We start from the raw sequence: 22,997 nt of genomic DNA on the forward strand, positions 1-22,997 counted from the left end.
CTCACACCTGCATGATGATCTTCCTATGGTTGCAGATGATCTGCACTTTGAGGGAGTGGAACCCTTTGCGATTGACAAACACTCCTGGGTGATGATGGGATGCACTGATGGCCACATGTGAGCAGTCGGTGACGCCCTGCACCCGTGGGAAGCCAGTCAGAGTGGCAAAGCCGAGCACCCACTCAATAACACTGGCTTCATCAGTGACAAAGTTGATATAATTGGCTGAGTTGTCAAAGAAGGCACCAGTGACCTGTGTGATGCTTTTGTGGGTGGCTGACTGTGAGATGCCGCAAATGTCTGCTGCAGATCCCTGGCAGGAGCCTGAGGCAAAAAGGTTGAGGGCGCTGATGACTTTGACAGCCATTGGTAATGCGTGTCCTCCCAATCCTCTAGACTGCAGGCATTTCTCCAGCAATGTTTTCTTTGTTTTCTTTGGAACAGAGGAGGCTGTGGGGAGATCTCATTGAGATGTATAAAATTATGAGGGGCCTAGATATAGTGGATAGAAAGGACCCATTTCCTTTAGCAGAGAGGTCAACAACCAGGGGGCATAAATTTAAAGTAATTGGTAGGAGGTTTAGAGGGGATTTGAGGGGAAATGTTTTCAACCAAAGGGTGGTGGGAGTCTGGAACTCACTACCTGAAAGGGTGGTAGAGGCAGACACCTCACCACATTTAAAAAGTACTTGGATGTGCACTTGGAGTGCCATAACCTACAATGCTACAGACCAAGAGCTGGAAAGTGGGATTAGGCTGGATAGCTCTTTGTCGGCCGGCATGGACACAATGGGCCGAAATGGCCTCCTTCCGTGCTGTAAATTTCTATGATTCTATGATTCTAATGTGCAAATGTCTGCAATGACCTGGCGCAATAGCCTGAGCCTCCTTTGGCACTGTTACTTCGTCATGTTGATGAAGCTCATCCTCTGCCTGTATACCCTGTGTTGGGTGTATCACCTCCGGCACGATGCAGCCCTACGCTGATGCCCTCTATCCTGTGCAGCATCAGGTGGTTGAGGAAAAAGTTGGTGGTGTTGTTGTTGGTGCTGCTGGTGTGTCTGGTGTTGCTGGTGTTGAGGCTCATTCTAGTCCGATTCTGAGGATCAAGATGAGACAGTATAGATGGCACCCATGCTGATGGAATAGAAAGCAGGTCAAGGAGAGATGACAGAAGCATTCTAATAGGTTTTACCAATGAGGTGGCAGTGGATGCTGACTTTGCTGGAAATGTTTGCAACCTCTAGAAAGCTAAATCTGTGCTGACAATGCACTCAGCAGCAGCATCTGCCTTAGGAAAGTGACCAGTTGTCAGGTGGAGCTTTTATTGTACTTTTCATGCTGTGCACTAATGAGCTGGATCAATGGCCATTCAACTTCCACATCAGGTTCACAGACGTGGTTCCCGAGCTGCGTGATTCCTGTGCTCATCTAGCGAAATTTGAAAGGTAGGGTGAAAAAGGTGCTTAACGGTCTGACAATTACCTCATAATGATTTAAATTAGGTCGCCCGTCTCTGTCGTTCGGGTCGCTGCTGCACCGGCAAATGCGCCTGAGGGAAAGGCACGTGAGGGTGGGTTCCCGACCCGCTGCAACTTTTTTCACTTTTCCCACCCGACCTGCCTCCAATCATGCCCAAACGGGCCACAAAACATTACGGCCATAGATTCTACCCCACATTTTTAGCTACCTGAAGGAGATTCTACACATTTCTTCACATCTTCATGATTAATCAAGCAAAAATCCGCAACATCAAATCTACATTGTACCATCAGTACTCAATACTGGCTTGTTGTCCTGCACAGATGACATTTCCATGACCCCAGCCCCACATAAATTATTGTGCTACATGAGTATTTGATCATATCTGCTCACACCTATTCCCATTACAATTCTTAACCAGATATCTATTATTTCCTTTTAGTCATTTTTGGTGGGAGTTTGTTTCACATATTCATGAGTTGTTGGAAATCTTTTTAAAAGTTTAATTTTTGCTTGAGTCTCATTGGTTTTGTGCTGCATCCTCTCATTCTGGATGAGAGTGTTATATGGCTCAGTAAGGCAAGACCATGTAACTTTTACTTTATCTCCTTTTGCTATCTTTCCATCTCCATGCGCCTCATTTAACGCCTGCCTCAGGAAACATCTGAAAAACCAGGCATTCCCAGGGTGCAGCAGACGATATTGCCAACGAATTTAAATGGAGGAATAAGGCTCCTACATCGCAGGTCACATTGACGGCAACGGCTGCACACATCACGCTGCAGGAAGCTCCAACTTGCAAACGGCACTTTTATCTGCCATTACAGTGCCGTTACAACTTCAGTGAGTGAATTTAATGGGGGCATTACGAGTTCAACAGCGTATCATATTCCATGCTATTGCCAGGCAGCATCAAGCTAGAAGCAGGGCTCTTGGCCATGTCAGCCTACTGATGAGGAGAAGCCGAAGACGTCTGGGGAGGAGGGCTTACCCCGACAGATTTATAGGCACCAACGCTCATCCCTTCAGCTCTCTGGGGAGCAGTGTGTGAGAAGGATGCACTTCCAAAAGGAAGTGCGGACAGAGATAAGCCATTTCCCACAAACAGACCGATGGCTGGACTGCTCTGGAGGCAGCCTTCAATACTCCTCCCCAACAGGTATCCGAATTCATTGTGGTGTGCTGCATGTTGCACAACTTGGCCATCATTTAGGGCCAAGCATTGCCAGTGGGGATTGCATGCCCACCTCAAGAGGAGGAGGATGATGAAGAGGAGCCTGCCGAGGCCCCCATTGGATAGCCACCCCATCCATGGGGGAGGCAATGTGGAGATGCAGCCGGACCAAGAGTCGCACGTCGCCAGCTCGTAATGCACCGGCTCTCCTAAATGGAGGAAACTGAGGGATGGAGCTAATACTGGACACGCTATGTGCCCCCATAAAGGCACATCTCCGGTGAATGTTGGAATGCTACACAAACCACCAATGGCAAAGGATGAATCATAAATTTTACTGCAACAAAGTAACAAAAACTCCCGCCATCAAAATAAAACCATACAATATACAACGTTATGTTGCAGCGCACTGAGCAGCAATGAAGTTCCTTAAATCAACAAAACTGTTTTAACACTTCGATTTTCAGCTGGGGCGCAAAAACTTCATTGTCTAACACCTGATTTTGCGCCCCTGATCATGGAACCTCACTTTTGCAGATGAGGGCACAAACTTTTCCCAGGCGATATCAGTACCGCCCCGCCGCCATTACCTTGGGGCCGAGTTTTGCATCAGGGGCGGTGCATTACGATTGATTTCATGATCTCAGTGAAACTAGATGGCGGCACAGTAAGTTTTTGCGCCACCAGAAACCATGAACCGAATTTTCTGGCCGGGGGGTTAAAAGTTGAATACCCGTGGTTATGCCGGGGCACAAACTAAGGCAGAACCGAGTCAAAAATCCATATTATCTGGAGTTATGTGACGATCTGGTCAGCAGATTTTTCTGCAGCCACTGTCAGTAGAGTTTCATTTTAACCAGCAGGAGGTGAGCTTTGTGAGTGTGGTGAGTCCCTTTGCTGAAATTTCTTCCCCTTATTCTCGGACTGATTGGTTTACACTGTGACCTATAGTTATCGGTCTGATGAGATCCAGAACGTTACAGTCATATAAAGCAAATCATTCAGTAACAGTTTAAACAAAAAGAAAAACACTGAGTTATATTGTCAAAGATTCTTGACTTGCTCTGTTACCACGACTGAGCATAAAGGAGGATAGGCAGCCATAGAGAAATAATATTCACTGATGCCAGAAAGTTGTCAAAATTAAAAATGATAATTATCGGATATTGTCATAGGACTCCTTGACAGAAGGAGAAGGAGACAGGAAATATTTTTACAGATAAGAGAGGCCTGTAAAAAGCCTAGTACATTAATCATTGGGTATTTTAATTACCCAGAGACAGGAAAAACTGTAGAGGAATAAACAAGGAGAACTGCATTTTTCTGGAGCGGGTGTAGGATTATTTACTCAGTTTGACAAATGTCCAACAGTCGATGGCCATTCTAGATCTAATCTTTAGTAAGATCCAGATATAGTAAATAACATAGAAGTAGCAGAGCATCTGGGATACCATGATCATAATATTATTAGAGCTAGCATGATCTAGAGGCAAAAAGGACAGTGACACAAAAATATTTGAATTTAAAAGAGATTTTGTCGGAAATGAAAAATGAGTTAAAAAGGTTAAATAGAACAAAAAGGTGGCTGGGGGATCTACAACAAAAAAGTGGGAAGGATTTAAGGAACTTTTGGCGAGGCACGATTTATATTCATTGTGGCTGTGGCTCAGTGGGTAGCACTCTCGCCTCTGAATCAGATGATTGTGGATTCAAGTCCCACTCCAAGGATTTGAGCACAAAATAAAAAATCTAGGCTGACACTCCAGTACTGTACTGAGGGCAGATACAGCAGGAGTGGCAAGAGACTGTGGAGGGATGTGATTGAGGCCCAGGAGAGGCATGATTTCGGGGCCATGGGCCCAGGGGCAGCACGGGCCAGCCCACACTGCGATATGTGCGCGCATTAGGTCCGTGCAGCAGAGCAGGTCTCCGGTTGTCTTGGATAACCCTTGCCACTGGAAAGCCCATGTGGTGGCTGGTGTGCAGCAGCCACCACACGTTAAAAAAATCCATGCACAGGCATCTTCCACCCTTCAGGATGTAGTTCAGGACCTGGAATATTGAAACACCTGTGAACTCATCCTTTTTTGGTGAGGAAGCAAGTCATCCTCGTTTCGAAGGACTGCCTATGATGATGGTACTGAGGGAGCACAGCACTGTCAGAGGTGCTGTCTTTCGGATGAGATGTTAAACCGAGGCCCCATCTGCTCTCTCAAGTGGACTTAAAAGATCCCATGGCACTATTTCGAAGAAGAGTAGGGGAGTTATCCCCGGTGTCCTGACCAATATTTATACCTCAATCAAAAAAACAGATGATCTGATCATTATCACATTGCTGTTTGTGGGAGCTTGCTTGTGTGCAAATTGGCTGCCATGTTTCTCATATTACAACAGTGACTACACTCCAAAAGTACTTCATTGGCTGTAAAGCGCTTTGAGACATCCGTTGGTTGTGAAAGGTGCTATATCAATCCAAATCTTTCTTTTTTTTCTTTTAAGATTAAAATGCAACTCCATTCAGCTAAAATTAAAGGACAGTGAAAGGTAATATGATTATGTTGAGATATAGGAATCGATAATGCCATCCTGGTGCAGTGATGGGACTGTTACTCTTCAAGTACTGTATTTGCTTGTACTCCTTTGTGCTAATCTTGTGCTATAATGCTAGATCTGATTATTTACATAAAATTGTGGAGTTCCTGACACAGTAGATGATGAGCTAGGAGCACATACGAAGTCATGGAGCAGGTTATCCAACATCAGCAGCTCTTAAAGGGCTTCTTTTCATCCTTAAGGCTGTTCTGCTACTGAGAGGGAGAAATGGCTGCAACAAGGCTACGAGAGAGATCCTGCAGAAAAGGATGATTTTATTAGGAGCTAAGTTCATGCTTCAGCCAAGAGTAGTGTTAGAGCAGCTTGGATGGAGGCGGTTGAAAGAGTAATTGCAATGTCACCTGTGCACCAAACCTGGGAGCAGAAATGTGCTGGTCTAATTTGCCAAGGTTGTATTTACTTTATTTAACAGTGTTGCATCTTTGCAGCATTTTCATTGCAAGCTTGTAGGAGCAACACAGAGGGAGAATGCACAGCACTTTGGAAACTGTTCATGTATTTTCCAAATGCATTGGGCTATCCATGTTTTAGCAGGGAAATTTGTATAACTGCCATATCAATGTGTTTGTCCTGTGGATCATGATGAAAGTTCACAGACTTACATAAGGTAAGCTAAATACCTGACCAGTATCACTCACTCACTCATTCACTCCCCCACAACAGTGACTATACTTCAAAGTACTTCATTGGTTGTAAAGCGATTCGCGAGGCAAGTCTCTTTTTTTTATATATAAAGACTCTCAACCAGGTTTTGCAACAGATGCAGGAGCAGCCTTCATACTTCTTTCCTTCCTTCCTTCCATTCCAAGCAGCAGCAGTGGCAGATCACAAGGGGGCACTGGGGGTGAATTTCAACTTCGGCAGGGTGCAAAGCAGGCGGTAGCAGATCAACAGCTCACTACAGACCCCACTTGATTTTCCTATCCATTGAAGCAAATGGAAAAGAAAATTGTACAATAGCAACTGATCCTTTACCTGCCGTTTTGTAACCCCACCAAAGTCGAATTTCACCCCAATGGTTCTTTATGAGGAGAGGGCTTTGCAGATTGTGGTTTTGGAGGTGATAGAGGAGGAGGGCTAGTAGGAGGTTGCAGGCTTCCCTAAATACCTGACCAGTATCACTCACTCACTCATTCACTCCCCCACACACGTCATGTAATCTCTGTTTTAAGGGGTATCTTACGGCCAGCATTCTAAAAGATGTTCATCTGCTCCTCTCGGTGCCTACAAGGAGGAGGTGGCAGAGACCAATATTTGGTTTCAGCTGAGCACCTAATAGAACTTTACATCACAACTAACTAGCCGCAATACAAAAGCAAAATACTGCAGAAGCTGGAATCTGAAATAAAAACAGAAAATGCTGGAATTATTCAGCAGGTCAGGCAGCATCTGTGGAGAGAGAAACAGAGCTAACGTTTCAGGTCGATGAATCTTTGCACTTTTGATGAAGCGTCATTGACCTGAAACATTAACTGTTTCTCGCTCCACTGATGCTGCCTAACCTGCTGAGTATTTCCAACATTTTCTGTTTTTATAACTAGCCACCTCAGATACATCCACTCTGAGCTGGTTATTGAGTTGCAGAATAGGAGCACTTGGTGAAGCACAGAGCACAAGTGAGGAGGAGTCTGTACAAGTGGAATTGGAAGTGCTACAACCTACTGGCTGAAAGGCCAATTTAAGGGCCATTTCAGCTGCTGGCCTACCATTTTGTAGCTCAACATCAACAATTCATGCAATCATTTGAGAGTGTGACAAACAGTCTATACATTTTGGGAGCATGTATGAAGATGCCATATTTATGACTGCATGACCAAGCTTCAGGCCATCATAGAGGGTATGGTCACACCAGGTTCCTCTGAAGCAGGAGTTCCCCTTAGTCAAGGTCCTAAGCATAGGCAGAGCTTCCCTGATGAATATTCTAACTGAAGCTTTAGAGACTATGGGCTCCAGTCTACAACAATCTGTTTGCCTGGACTCACTATTTTGGGGAATCAGATTCAGAGATCCATAATGCAAGGCTTCAACAAACTTATTGGTGTCCAGTGCTTTGTATCCATACAGATCTTTAGGAATGGGAATAACAGGAGCTGGCAAGAACATAAGAATTAGGAGCAGGAGATGGCCATTCGGCCCCTCAAGCCTACTCAGCCATGCAATAAGATCATGGCTGATCATCGTCCTCAACTCCACTTTCCCACCAGATCCCCATATCCCTTGATTCCCCTAGAGTCCAAAAATCTATCGATCTCAACCTTGAATATACTCAAAGACTCAGCATCCACAGCCATCGGGGGCAGAGAATTCCAAAGATTCATATTCCTCTGAGTGAAGAAATTCCTCCTCATCTCAGTCTTAAATGGCCTACTCCTTATCCTGAGACTATGCCCCCTAGTTCTAGACACTCCAGCCTGGGGAAACAACCTCGCAGCATCAACACTGTCTATCTCCTTCAGAATCTTGTATGTTTCAATGAGATCACCTCGCATTCTTCTAAACTCCAGAGAGTATAGATCCATTCTACACATTCCCTCCTCATAGGACAGCACTCTCTTCCCAGGAATCAATCTAGTGAACCTTCGTTGCACCGCCTCCAATGCAACTATATCCTTCCTTAGATAAGGAGACTTAAACTATGCACAGTATTCCAGTTGTGGTCTCACCAAGGCCCTGTACAATTGTAGCAAGACTTCCTTTCTCTTATACTCCAATCCCCTTGCAATAAAGTCCAACATGCTCTTTGCCTTCCTTATTTTTTGCTGTACCTGCATGTTAGCTTTCCGTGTTTCTTGCACGAGGACACCCAAATCTCTCTGAACACCAACATTTAACAGTTTCTCACTATTTTAAAAATATTCTGATTTTCTATTCTTCTTACCAAAGTGAATAACCTCACATTTCACTACATTATTTTCCATCTGCCACCTTACTGCCCACTCACTTAGTCCAACTATATCCCTTTGCAGACTCTTTGTGTTCTCCTGACAGCTTACTGTCCCATCTAGCTTTGTATCATCAGCAAACTTGGTCCCGTCATGAAGGTCATTAATATAGATTGTAAATAGCTGAGGCCTCAGCACTGATCCTTGCGGCACCCCACTAGTTACAGGCTGCCAACCAGAAAATGACCTGTTTATCCCTACTCTCTTTTTGTCCATTAACCAATCCTCTATCCATGCTAATACATAACCTCCAATCCCATGAGCCCCTATCTTCAGTACTAACCTTTTATGTTGCACCTTATCGTATGCCTTTTGGAAATCCAAATATACGACATCCACTGGTTCCCCTTTATCTACCCTGTTAGTTACATCCTCAAAAATCTCTAATAAATTTGTCAAACACGATTTCCTTTTCATAAAACCATGTTGACTCTGCCTAATCATGTGATGATTTTCTAAATGCCCTGATACCACTTCCTTCGCAATGGATTCCAGTATTTTCCTGATGATTGATGTCAGACTAACTGGCCTGTAGTTCCCTGTTTTCTTTCTCCCTCCTTTCTTGAATAGCAGTGTTACATTTGCTATCTTCCGATCCACTGGGACCGTTCTAGAATCTAGGGAATTTTGGAAGAGCAAAACAATGCATCCACTACCTATGCAACCACCTCTTTTAGAACCCGAGGATGTAGGCCGTCAGGTCCAGGGGATTTGTCGGCTTTTAGTCCCATTAATTTCCCTAATACTTTTTCTCTACTTATATTAATTATGTTAAGTTCCTCACCCTCATCAGACCCTTGGTTCCCCACCATTTTTGGTATGCTTTTGTCTCTTCTACCGTGAAGACAGATACAAAATAATTGTTTAACGTTTCTGCTATTTCCTTATACCCCATAATAATTTCTCCTGTCTCAGCCTCTAAGGGACCAACATTTACTTTTGTTGCTCTCTTTCTTTTTACATACTTGTAGAAGCTCTTACAATCTGTAGGATGATGGAAAAGTCACTCAGAGAAATATCACATCCATATTACCTACCTGTTCTGCTCAAATGACTTGAAAGTGAACAGGCCCATGTAGCCACTGTAGCAATATCTGTGCAATTTACAGGGCCATTGACTGACCCAGAAGAAAGAATACGGGAGCCGCTCCATCCCTAGAGGCCGAGATTTCCTCCTTTCATCAGGGAAACACATATAGAAACACACAGTCAGGAAGTAGAAGGTTTATATCATACAATTTAATTAAAGGGAAGCACTTGGGAACCACAAACTATCAGGTAAATAAAACTGGGGTTAAATGGTACTCTAATGTGCTGTGATGTTTCATTTTGACACAGCAGAATAAGATAATTAGGAAGAAATGCCGTTGTAATAATGAGTTGTGATATAAGACTAATTGTTTATTTGTCCAAGGTGTGGAGCACATGTCCAAATTAATCCAGTCATCATCATCATTCCCATCATCATCATAGGCAGTCCTTCGAAACGAGGATGACTTGCTTCCATGCCAAAAAGGGATGAGTTCACAGGTGTTTCAATGAAGGACCTAATATTCCAGATCCCGAACTACATCTTGGAGAGTGGAAGATGCCTATACTTGGATTTTTTTAACGTGTGGTGGCCGTTGCACACCAGCCACCACACGGGCTTGATAGAGCTAGGTCTCGGTCCAGTGACAAGGATTAACCAAGACGACTGGAGACCAGCTCTGCTGCACGGACCGAGTGTGCACATATATCGCAGTGTGGGCTGGCTCGTGCTCCCCTGGGCCCTCGCCTCTTCTGGGCCCCAGACTCACGCATCTCCTGGGCCCCGGTCACTTCCTTCTACAAACACTTGCTGCTCCTTCTCCTGTCCTGCTGTGCCTGCCCGCACTGCAATCAGCGACCTGACTTCGCAACTGTCGCCCTCCTGCAGTGGTATGCAGCCGCACGCTGCTCCCTCTGATGGCCCGGCATGCTGATGGTCTTGCAGGCCGGGACAGTGTCAATTTCTGGGCCGGACCGCCGCATGCTACTCCCTTTAATGCAGCCTTTCAATCACTATATGCATGGTGGCAGAAAAAAAAAGGAAGTCTTGCATTTATATAGTGCCTCAGGACGTCCCAAAGTGTTTTTCAACCAATTACTACTTTTCAACTGTAGTTGCTATTGTAATGTAGGAAATGCAGCAACCAATTTGCAACCAGATTATCTGTTTTAGGTGTTGGTTGAGGGATAAATGCCCAGAGCAACTATTTGTATTAAGTCTCCCTTCTACGCATGTGTCTCCCGACACATGTGCAGAAATGAGAGTTAGGACAAATACCACCGACTCCTCCCCACCCCCCCCGACACCCCCCCGCCAAAGCACAACTCCCACTAACCCTTTTCTGCACGTGTCCTCCTCTCCTCCCCACCCCCACGCCTCCGCTCCGTCCAGCCGAATGCAACCGCTGAGCCTCCGAGCCACCTGCAGCACCAAGCCCCAAGCCTCCAATCGGACCCGAGCTTCCGATCAGACCCATGAGCCCCCCACAGCGCCGAGTTATGAGTGGGCCTGAGCCACCAGCAGCGCACAAGCCCCGAGCAGGTCACGGGTCCCGAGCCACCATGGGGAGAGAGAGCCTGGAAGGGGCGGGATGGGGGGGGGGTGGTGGCGGCGAAGAGAGAGACACAGGGAGAGAGCACGGGGATTGAGGGAGAGAGCTTGGGAGGCTGGAGAGAGAGAGACTTGGGGAGAGAGAGAGAGCGCGGGGGTGGGCGGCAGGGGAGAGAGACACATAGAAACATAGAAAATAGGTGCAGGAGTAGGCCATTCAGCCTTTCGAGCATGCACCACCATTCAATAAGATCATGGCTGACCATTCCCTCAGTACCCCTTTCCTGCTTTCTCTCCATACCCCTTGATCCATTTAGCCGTAAGGGCCATAGCTAACTCCCTCTTGAATATAACCAATGAACTGGCAGCAACAACTCTCTGCGGCAGGGAATTCCACAGGTTAACAACTCTCTGAGTGAAGAAGTTTCTCCTCATCTCAGTCCTAAATGGCCGACCCCTTATCCTAAGACTGTGTCCCCTGGTTCTGGACTTCGCCAACATCGGAAACATTCTACCCGCATCTAACCTGTCCCGTCCCGTCAGAATCTTATGTTTCTATGAGATCCCCCCTCATCCTTCTAAACCCCAATGTATAAAGGCCCAGTTGATCCAGTCTCTCCTCATATGTCAGTCCTGCCATCCCGGGAATCAGTCTGGTGAACCTTCGCTGCACTCCCTCAATAGCAAGAACGTCCTTCCTCAGATTAGGAGACCAAAACTGAACACAATATTCCAGGTGAGGCCTCACTAAGGCCCTGCACAACTGCAATAAGACCTCCCTGCTCCTATACTCAAATCCCCTAGCTATGAAGGCCAACATACCATTTGCTTTCTTCACCGCCTTCTGTACCTGTATGCCAACTTTCAATGACTGATGAACCATGACACCCAGGTTTCGTTGCACCTCCCCTTTTCCTAATCTGCCGCCATTCAGATAATATTCTGTCTTCGCGTTTTTGCCCCCAAAGTGCATAACCTCACATTTATCTACATTATACTGCATCTGCCATGCATTTGCCCACTCACCTAACCTGTCCAAGTCACCCTGCAGCCTCTTAGCGTCCCCCTCACAGCTCACACCGCCACCCAGTTTAGTGTCATCTGCAAAGTTGGAGATATTACACTCAATTCCATCATCCAAATCATTGATGTATATTGTAAAGAGCTGGGGTCCCAGCACTGAGCCCTGCGGCACTCCACTAGTCACTACCTGCCATTCTGAAAAGGACCCGTTTATCCCGACTCTCTGCTTCCTGTCTGCCAACCAGCTCTCTATCCACATCAGTATATTACCCCCAATACCATGTGCTTTGATTTTGCACACCAATCTCTTGCGTGGGACCTTGTCAAAAGCCTTTTGAAAGTCCAACTACACCACATCCACTGGTTCTCCCTTGTCCACTCTACTAGTTACATCCTCAAAAAATTCCAGAAGATTTGCCAAACATGATTTCCCCTTCATAAATCCATGCTGACTTGGATCGATCCTGTCACTGCTTTCCAAATGCGCTGCTATTTCATCCTTAATAATTGATTCCAACATTTTCCCCACTACTGATGTCAGGCTAACCAGTCTATCATTACCTGCTTTCTCTCTCCCTCCTTTTTTAAAAAGTGGTGTTACATTAGCTACCCTCCAGTCCATAGGAACTGATCCAGAGTTGATAGACTCTTGGAAAATGATCACCAATGCACTATTTCTAGAGACACTTCCTTAAGAACTCTGGGATGCAGACTATCAGACCCCGGGGATTCATTGGCCTTCAATCCCATCAATTTCCCTAACACAATTCCCCGCCTAATAAGGATTTCCTTCAGTTCCTCCTTCTCACTAGACCCTCGGTCCCCTAGTACTTCCGAAAGATTATTTGTGTCTTCCTTTGTGAAGACAGAACCAAAGTATTCGTTCAATTGGCCTGCCATTTCTTTGTTCCCCATTATAAATTCACCTGAATCCGACTGCAAGGGACCTACGTTTGTCTTCACTAATTTTTTTCTCTTCACATATCTATAGAAGCTTTTGCAGTCAGTTTTTATGTTCCCGGCAAGCTTCTTTTCGTACTCTATTTTCCCCCTCTTAATTAAACCCTTTGTCCTCCTCTGCTGAATTCTAAATTTCTCCCAGTCCTCAGGTTTGTTGCTTTTTCTGGCCAATTTATATGCCTCTTCCTTGAATTTAACATGATCCTTAATTTCCCTTGTGAGCCACAGTTGAGCCACCTTCCCCATTTTAATTTTACTCCAGACAGGGATGTACAATTTCTGAAATTCATCCATGTGATCTTTAAATGTTTGCCATTGCCTAGCCACCGTCAACCCTTTAAGTATCACTTGCCTGTCTATTCTAGCCAATTCACGCCTCAAACCATCGAAGTTACCTTTCCTTAAGTTCAGGACCCTAGTTTCTGAATTAACTGTGTCATTCTCCATCTTAATAAAGAATTCTACCATGTTATGGTCACTCTTCCCCAATGGACCTTGCACAACAAGATTGCTAATTAGTCCTTTCTCATTACACATCACCCAGTCTAAGGTGGCCAGCTCCCTAGTTGGTTCCTCGACATATTGGTCTAGAAAACCATCCCTAATACACTCCAGGAAATCCTCATCCACCGCATTGCTACCAGTTTGGTTAGCCCAATCAATATGTCGATTAAAGTCACCCATGATAACTGCTGTACTTTTATTGCATGCATCCCTAATTTCTTGTTTGATGCTGTCCCCAACCTTACTACTACTGTTTGGTGGTCCGTACACAACTCCCACTAGCGTTTTCTGCCCTTTGGTATTCTGCAGCTCCACCCATACCGATTCCACATCATCCAAGCTAATGTCCTTTCTTACTATTGCATTAATTTCCTCTTTAACCAGCAATGCCACCCCGCCTCCTTTTCCTTTCTGTCTATCCTTCCTAAATGTTGAATACCCCTGGATGTTGAGTTCCCAGCCTTGGTCACCCTGGAGCCATGTCTCTGTGATGCCAATTACATCATACCCGTTAACTGCTAACTGCGCAATTAATTCGTCCACCTTATTCTGAATACTCCTCGCATTGAGGCACAGAGCTTTCAGGCTTGTCTTTCTAACACTCTTTGCCCCTTTAGAATTTTGGTGTAATGTGGCCCTTTTTGCTTTTTGCTTTCGGTTTCTCTGCCCTCCACTTTTACTTTTCTTCTGTCTATCTTTTGCTTCTGCCCCCATTCTACTTCCCTCTGTCTCCGTGCATAGGTTCCCATCCGCCTGCCATATTAGTTTAACTCCTCCCCAACAGCACTAGCAAACACTCCCCCTAGGATATTGGTTCCAGTCTTGCCCAGGTGCAGACCGTCCGGTTTATACTGGTCCCACCTCCCCCAGAACCGGTTCCAATGTCCCAGGAATTTGAATCCCTCCCTTCTGCATCACTCCTCAAGCCACGTATTCATCTGAGCTATCCTGCAATTCCTACTCTAACTAGCACGTGGCACTGGTAGCAATCCTGAGATTACTACTTTTGAGGTCCTTTTTTAATTTAGCTCCTTGCTCCCTAAATTCGTCTTGTAGGACCTCATCCCATTTTCCACCTATATCGTTGGTACCTATATGCACCACGACAACTGTCTGTTCACCCTCCCTTTTCAGAATGACCTGCACCCGCTCCGAGACATCCTTGACCCTTGCACCATCCTGGAGTCTCGGTTGCGGTCGCAGAAACATCTATCTATTCCCCTTACAATTGAACCCCCTATCACTATTGCTCTCCCACTCTTTTTCCTGCCCTCCTGTGCAGCAGAGCCACCCATGGTGCCATGAACTTGGCTGCTGCTGCCTTTCCCTGATGAGTCACCCCCTCAACAGTACCCAAAGAGGTGTATCTGTTTTGCAGGGGGATGACCGCAGTGGACCCCTGCTCTACCTTCCTTGCACTGCTCTTCCTGTTGGTCACCCATTCCCTATCTGGCTGTGTACCCTTTACCTGCGGTAAGACCAACTCACTAAACATGCTATTCACGTCATTCTCAGCATCATGGATGCTCCAGAGTTCATCCCCCCGCAGTTCCAGTGCTGCAATGCGGTCCGCCAGGAGCTGCAGGCGGATGCACTTCCCGCACACGTAGTCGTCAGGGACACTGGAAGCGTCCCTGACCTCCTACATAGTACAGGAGGAGCATAACACGTGTCCGAGCTGTCCTGCCATGACTTAACCCTTCGATAAACTTAAATTGGCAACAATGCTAAAGGTTACTTACTGATAAAAGAAAAAGAAAAACTACTCACCAATCAACAGCCAATCACTTACCCCCTTGGCTGTGACGTCACCTTTCAATTTCTTTCTACTTCTTTTTTGCTTTCTCACCCTGCTGCAGCTGCACCGGCTGGCCTCTTGTAGGCCTCCCGCCTCGACGCTGCTCCTCCTCCTCGCTCTCCCGCTCCCCGACTGCTGCTGATGGGCCTCTTGTAGGCCGCTCCGACTCGACGCTGCTCCTCCTCCTCGCTCTCCCGCTCCACGACTGCTACTGATGGGCCTCTTGTAGGTGGGGGGAGGATTGGAGGGGAAAGGGGGAACTCAGAGAAGACGGATCACATTCTTCCAACCCCGTGGTGCGTGCAAGCTCGGTGCGTATGTTACAAGGGACATCGTTGGGGTGGATAAAATCCAGAAGTCACGACAGTATCATTATTCACTTCATACCCAATAAACCTGTTAACAATCCACACACAATGCCCCATCTATGGTAGGGAGGGGCGGGAGTTGGGCAGGGTAAGGCAGGGTAAGGCTTGGACAAGGGTCTTCAGCTGGGGGAGGGATGCACGCGCGAGGTAAAAGACTTTCGCTGTAGGAGGCAGCATATGTGCTGGGGTAAGGGTCTTCAGCCGGTGGAGGCAGCACTTGTGCTGATGTAAGGGACTTCGGCTGGGAGAGGGATGGAACTGGTGGCTTTTGGGGAAATTTATCCTCTGTGGCTTCTGAAGTCAAAATGGATCGAATAACAAATTGGAAAGTCAGTCAGAACTTTGGCTGGGCAGTTCCAGTTACACATTCCAGAGGATCGTCAGGGTGTGGCTTATCCACGAAGGGGACCAATTAGCAATAGATCATGTGATAATGGAGAGCAAACCAGAGAAACGGCTGCCTTTCAGTTAGTACAAATAAACACATCCATAAATGTTAGCCAGCCCACAAGGGGAACTCCCCCATTCTTCTTCAGATAGTGGTGTGAAAAGAAAGACTGCCTCTGAATGAACTTGCATTACTGGTTGGGATCCTCTTTTGCCATTGGTTTAGGCTACTTACTTTCTTGTCTAGTGTCAGTTGTGGCTCAGTGGGTAGCACTCTTGCTCTGAGTCAGAAGGCTGTGGTTTCAAGTCCCGCTCCAGGAACATAAGCACAAAAAAATCTAAGCTGACACTCTAGTGCAGTGCTGAGGGAGCACTGCACCATCGGTGGTGCCGTCTTTCAGATGAGACGTTAAACTGAGGCCCTGTCTGCTCTCTCAAGTGGAAGATCCCATGGCACCATCTTGAAGAAGAGCAGGAGAGTTATCCTGGCCAATATTTATCTCTCAATGAACATAACAAAACAACAAATTATCTGGTCATTATCACATTGCTGTTTGTGGGAGCTTGCTTATGTGCAAATTTTCTGCCGCGTTTCCTACATTATAACAATGACTACACTCCAAAAGCATTTCATTGACTGTAAAGCACTTTGAGACATCCGGTGATCATGAAAGGCGCTATATAAATCCAAGTCTCTTTTTTCTTAATGATCCATAGCAATGGACCTTTGCACTATTCTGGAATACTTTGCCTGGCAATGACAGCAAGACTTCCCAGGGCCGAAATTCAGGGTCCCAATGAGGTCCGTCAGCGAAGGAATGCGGCGGCCAGGCAGCGGAATCCAATGGCCGCTGATTTGAAGTCGACTGGCCGCTATGACCCATATTTAGCGAGGGAGTTTTGGGGGCGGTGTCCACCCACCCTGATCCCCAACTTCTGGGGCGGTATGGGGCTTGCGGCAGTAATGACACAATCAGAATGCGCATCGTTGCTGCCCCGCCCTGATCCCTATTTTAAGTACAAAAAAGGCTGCAGGTTTTGTGACAGTGCCCCCGCCAGCTTGCTTTATCGGGCTGCCAGAGGAACAGAGAGGAAGGTGTGTTGGGATGGGGTTTTTTGTGCCGAAAATTTAGGGGAATTCTTTGTAGGGATTTGCACAAACGGCATCGGACTTCTGAGAACTTTTGGAGAGTTGGAAAAGTTTTTCACTCTCAGTGATAAATTATGGCCTGTAGGCCTTATTCCCTGGTCCACAGGGGCCTCCTAGTGAGGGACCAGTCTGCAGACTTAATGGGCTCAGTTTTGGCAGGGGAATGTCTTGTCTACATTGTGAGAGGCAGGGAGGAAAGGCTGCGCCATCAGCAACGGGTCCAAAGGCAGCAGGCAAGGGAGGCAGCAGCCATGGCTGAACAACACGGAGAAGGGCCTTCAGATGGCCGCAGACCTCAACGTCGAGAGGGAGATGGCGTGAGGAGGATGTTCAGGTATGCTGACCCCCTGCACCAGATAGTGGGCGAGGAGCCTTGCCAGCAGCAGTCTGCAGAGGCTCAGGAACAGTGGCAGGAAGAGGGAGAAGGCGTTCAGCCAGCCGCCATCAGAGGGGTCCAGCATAGACCTGAAGCTTGGAGAGCCTACTGTGCAAGGGTGTACTGACATCAGTTTTCCTTCCTGGAGCTCAGCAGTGAGCAATGTGTGAGAAGGCTGCAATTTAGGAAGGACATCCTGAGGGAGCTGAGCAATGCCCTGCGGCCAGATCTGGAGCCTCACACACGGCTGAGGGCAGCTCTCAGTGTTGAGACAAAAGTGACCATAGCTCTCAACTTCTATGCAACTGACTCCTTCCAGTCTGCAACTGCAGACATTTCTAATATATCACAATTCTCCATCCATCACTCCATCCGGCAGGTGACCGATGCTCTCTATAAGAGAAGATTGCAGTATATCTCCTTCCCGATGAGCAGGGAGAAGCAGGCGGAGTGGCAGGCCGGATTTGTCCGGATTGCAGGGTTCCCCAGGGTGCAGGGGGCCATCGCCTGCACACACGTCAGACTGAGAGTGCCACAAAACCATCCAGAGATATTTATGAACAGAAAGGGATTCCACTCCCCGAGTGCCCAGCTGGTGTGTGACCACCAGCGCAGGATAATGGCAGTCGATGCCAGGTATCCAGGCAGCAGCCACGATTCCTTCATCCTGCGCCAGAGCAGTGTGACTGCCGTCTTCACCAGGCCAAACCAGGATTGTGGATGGCTGCTTGGGGACGAGGGATACCCCCTGTCCACTTGGTTGATGACTCCCCTTCAAAACCCCAGGACTGCGGGCGAGCATGCCGACAATGACGCTCATTCTTCCACCAGGTGCATCACGGAGCACTGCATCAGGATCCTCAAACAGAGGGTCTGTTGCCTGGACCGCTCTGGTGGTGCATTGCAGTACTCGCTTGAACGGTCTCCATCTTCATGGTTGTCTGCTGCATGCTGCATAACATGGCTGTCATGAGGGGACAGTCGCTGGAGGTCGATCCAGCAGTATCACCTCAGGAGGAGACGCAGCAGCAGGAGGAGGCGGAGCAGGAGGAGGAGGAGAAGGAGGAGGTAGAGGACCAGGATGTGCGTTGCCAGCCACCCAGGAGGCATCATCGCCATCCTAACCCTGCAAGGGAAGTGCAGACCCGGCTGATTGCTGCTCAATTTAGATAATCTCATCCCCACATGACCCTGAAGCACCTATTTTCCATGGCCATCCCAATGAATGCCTTCATAGATAATTGCCCGCCGTCACGTTATACACCTGCCCAGATATAGGTGCAAAAAATAAAGATTTAATACATCATCAAAATCATTGCAAAAAACTCACACAACAAAAAATAACAGACTAACATCATTTGTGACCCTTGTGCACTTTCTTATAACCCCTCTTTCTCATGCCTATTCTACTACTGTGCCTCAGTGTCTCCCCTGTGGCTGCCTCATGGGTATGGGAAGGCTGCTGTGTTCCCTGTGTGGAAGCTGCAGATGTCCTTCTAGGACGCCCTCTGTTAAGTTCAGAATAACTCCACGAGTCTGTGATGTAGGCTCAAACCATTGTGACCTTGGTCTCTTTAATGTAACTCAAAGTGAGGCAGCAGCCTGTTATACCTGCTTGCTCCAGGGTATACAGGTGACCCATAGGTCTCCCACAGGTGTGTCCCCAAGCGGCAAGTCTTACACACAGGTGAGGTTCATATACATAACATCCCTTCCCCCCAAAGTCTTGAGTACAAGTTATTTACAGGTTGAGGCGATCTGGCGCTTTGCGTTCTCTGGTCGATCGCCTGAGTTGAAATCCTGGCCTGGGTGAGTTGGTCGGATCATTGCTGCACGGCAGCTCAGCTGGTCTGATCGGACTGTCGGGCATGGTGGGTTCATACTCGTGGTTGACAGCGAGGTCAATTAGAAACATAGAAACATAGAAAATAGGTGCAGGAGCAGGCCATTCGGCCCTTCGAGCCTGCACCGCCATTCAATGAGTTCATGGCTGAACATGCAAATTCAGTATCCCATTCCTGCTTTCTCGCCATACCCCTTGATCCCCCTAGTAGTAAGGACTTCATCTAACTCCTTTTTGAATATATTTAGTGAATTGGCCTCAACAACTTTCTGTGGTAGAGAATTCCACAGGTTCACCACTCTCTGGGTGAAGAAGTTTCTCCTCATCTCGGTCCTAAATAGCTTATCCCTTATCCTTAGACTGTGTCCCCTGGTTCTGGACTTCCCCAAAATTGGGAACATTCTTCCTGCATCTAACCTGTCTAAACCCGTCAGAATTTTAAATGTTTCTATGAGATCCCCTTTCATTCTTCTGAACTCCAGTGAATACAAGCCCAGTTGATCCAATCTTTCTTGATATGTCAGTCGCGCCATCCTGGGAATCAGTCTGGTGAACCTTCACTGCACTCCCTCAACAGCAAGAATGCCCTTTCTCAAGTTAGGAGACCAAAACTGTACACAATACTCCAGGTGTGGCCTCACCAAGGCACTTTACAACTGTAGTAACACCTCCCTGGCCCTGGACTCAAATCCCCTCGCTATGAAGGCCAACATGCCATTTGCTTTCTTAACCGCCTGCTGTACCTGCATGCCAACCTTCAATGACTGATGTACCATGATACCCAGGTCTCGTTGCACCTCCCCTTTTCCTAATCTGTCACCATTCAGATAATCGTCTGTCTCTCTGTATAATATCCACATTATACTTCATCTGCCGTGCATTTTCCCACTCACCTAACCTATCCAAGTCACTCTGCAGCCTCATAGCATCATCCTCGCAGCTCACACTGCCACCCAACTTAGTGTCATCCGCAAATTTGGAGATACTACATTTACTCCCCTCGTCTAAATCATTAATGTACAATGTAAACAGCTGGAGCCCCAGCACCGAACCTTGCGGTACCCCACTAGTCACTGCCTGCCATTCTGAAAAGTACCCATTTACTCTTTCTCTTTGCTTCCTGTCTGACAACCAGTTCTCAATCCATGTCAGCACACTACCCCCAATCCCATGTGCTTTAATCTCTTGTGTGGGACCTTGTCGAAAGCCTTCTGAAAGTCCAAATACACCACATCAACTGGTTCTCCCTTGTCCACTCTACTGGAAACATCTTCAAAAAATTCCAGAAGATTTGTTAAGCATGATTTCCCTTTCACAAATCCATGCTGACTTGGACCTATCATGTCATCTCTTTCCAAATGCGCTGCTATGACATCCTTAATAATTGATTCCATCATTTTACCCACTATCGATGCCAGGCTGACCGGTCTATAATTCCCTGTTTTCTCTCTCCCTCCTTTTTTAAAAAGTGGGGTTACATTGGCTACCCTCCACTCCATAGGAACTGATCCAGAGTCTATGGAATGTTGGAAAATGACTGTCAGTGCATCCGCTATTTCCAAGGCCACCTCTTTAAGTACTCTGGGATGCAGTCCATCAGGCCCTGGAGATTTATCGGCCTTCAATCCCATCAATTTCCCCAACACAATTTCCCGACTAATAAGGATTTCCCTCAGTTCCTCCTTCTTACTAGACCCTCTGACCCCTTTTATATCCGGAAGGTTGTTTGTGTCCTCCTTAGTGAATACCGAACCAAAGTACTTGTTCAATTGGTCTGCCACTTCTTTGTTCCCCATTATGACTTCCCCTGATTCTGACTACAGGGGACCTACGTTTGTCTTTACTAACCTTTTCCTCTTTACAGATCTATAAAAGCTTTTGCAATCCGTCTTGATGTTCCCTGCAAGCTTCCTCTCGTACTCTATTTTCCCTGCCCTAATCAAACCCTTTGTCCTCCTCTGCTGAGTTCTAAATTTCTCCCAATCCCCGGGTTCGCTGCTATTTCTGGCCAATTTGTATGCCACTTCCTTGGCTTTAATACTATCCCTGGTTTCCCTTGATAGCCACGGTTGAGACACCTTCCCTTTTTTATTTTTACGCCAGACAGGAATGTAGAATTGTTGTAGTTCATCCATGCAGTCTCTAAATGTCTGCCATTGCCCATCCACTGTCAACCCTTTAAGTATCATTCGCCAATCTATCCTAGCCAATTCACGCCTCATATCTTCAAAGTTACCCTTCTTTAAGTTCTGGACCATGGTCTCTGAATTAACTGTTTCATTCTCCATCCTAATGTAGAATTCCACCATATTATGGTCACTCTTCCCCAAGGGGCCTCACACAACAAGATTGCTCATTAATCCTCTCTCATTACACAACACCCAGTCTAAGATGCCTCCCCCCTAGTTGGTTCCTCGACATATTGGTCTAGAAAACCATCCCTTATGCACTCCAGGAAATCCATGGGATTGGGGGTAGTGTGCTGACGTGGATTGAGAACTGGTTGTCAGACAGGAAGCAAAGAGTAGGAGTAAACGGGTACTTTTCAGAATGGCAGGCAGTGACTAGTGGGGTGCCGCAAGGTTCTGTGCTGGGGCCCCAGCTGTTTACACTGTACATTAATGATTTAGACGAGGGGATTAAATGCAGTATCTCCAAATTTGCGGATGACACTAAGTTGGGTGGCAGTGTGAGCTGCGAGGAGGATGCTATTAGGCTGCAGAGTGACTTGGATAGGTTAGGTGAGTGGGCAAATGCATGGCAGATGAAGTATAATGTGAATAAATGTGAGGTTATCCACTTTGGTGGTAAAAACAGAGAGACAGACTATTATCTGAATGGTGACAGATTAGGAAAAGGGAAGGTGCAACGAGACCTGGGTGTCATGGTACATCAGTCATTGAAGGTTAGCATGCAGGTACAGCAGGCGGTTAAGAAAGCAAATGGCATGTTGGCCTTCATAGCGAGGGGATTTGAATACAGGGGCAGGGATGTGTTGCTACAGTTGTACAGGGCCTTGGTGAGGCCACACCTGGAGTATTGTGTACAGTTTTGGTCTCCTAACCTTGAGGAAGGACATTCTTGCTATTGAGGGAGTGCAGCGAAGGTTCACCAGACTGATTCCCGGGATGGCGGGACTGACCTATCAAGAAAGACTGGATCAACTGGGCTTGTATTCACTGGAGTTCAGAAGAATGAGAGGGGACCTCATGGAAACGTTTAAAATTCTGACGGGTTTAGACAGGTTAGATGCGGGAAGAATGTTCCCAATGTTGGGGAAGTCCAGAACCAGGGGTCACAGTCTGAGGATAAGGGGTAAGCCATTTAGGATCGAGATGAGGAGAAACTTCTTCACCCAGAGAGTGGTGAACCTGTGGAATTCTCTACCACAGAAAGTAGTTGAGGCCAATTCACTAAATATATTCAAAAGGGAGTTACATGAAGTCCTTACTAATCGGGGGATCAAGGGTTATGGCGAAAAATCAGGAAGGGGGTACTGAAGTTTCATGTTCAGCCATGAACTCATTGAATGGCGGTGCAGGCTAGAAGGGCTGAATGGCCTGCTCCTGCACCTATTTTCTATGTTTCTATGTTTCTATGTATTGCTTCCAGTTTGGTTAGCCCAATCTATATGCATATTAAAGTCACCAATGATAACTGCTGCACCTTTATTGCATGCACCCCTAATTTCCTGTTTGATGCCCTCCCCAACATCACTACTACTGTTTGGAGGTCTGTACACAACTCCCACTAACGTTTTTTGCCCTTTGGTGTTCTGCAGCTCTACCCATATAGA

The 22,997-nt window shown here is 46.8% G+C and overlaps 1 protein-coding gene across 1 annotated transcript; it reads left to right on the plus strand.

Moving 5' to 3' along the window:
* Window positions 1–970: 970 nt before the first annotated feature.
* LOC139274637 (putative nuclease HARBI1) lies at window positions 971–18,331 on the plus strand. The gene is made up of 2 exons (XM_070891315.1): window positions 971–1,027; window positions 17,507–18,331. Exons 1-2 carry the CDS (start codon window positions 971–973, stop codon window positions 18,329–18,331), a joined length of 882 nt encoding a protein of 293 aa, XP_070747416.1.
* The last annotated feature ends 4,666 nt before the right edge of the window (window positions 18,332–22,997 follow it).

The sequence above is a fragment of the Pristiophorus japonicus genome, chromosome 10 (assembly GCF_044704955.1).
Source record: "Pristiophorus japonicus isolate sPriJap1 chromosome 10, sPriJap1.hap1, whole genome shotgun sequence".
NCBI classification, from domain to species: Eukaryota; Metazoa; Chordata; class Chondrichthyes; family Pristiophoridae; genus Pristiophorus; species Pristiophorus japonicus.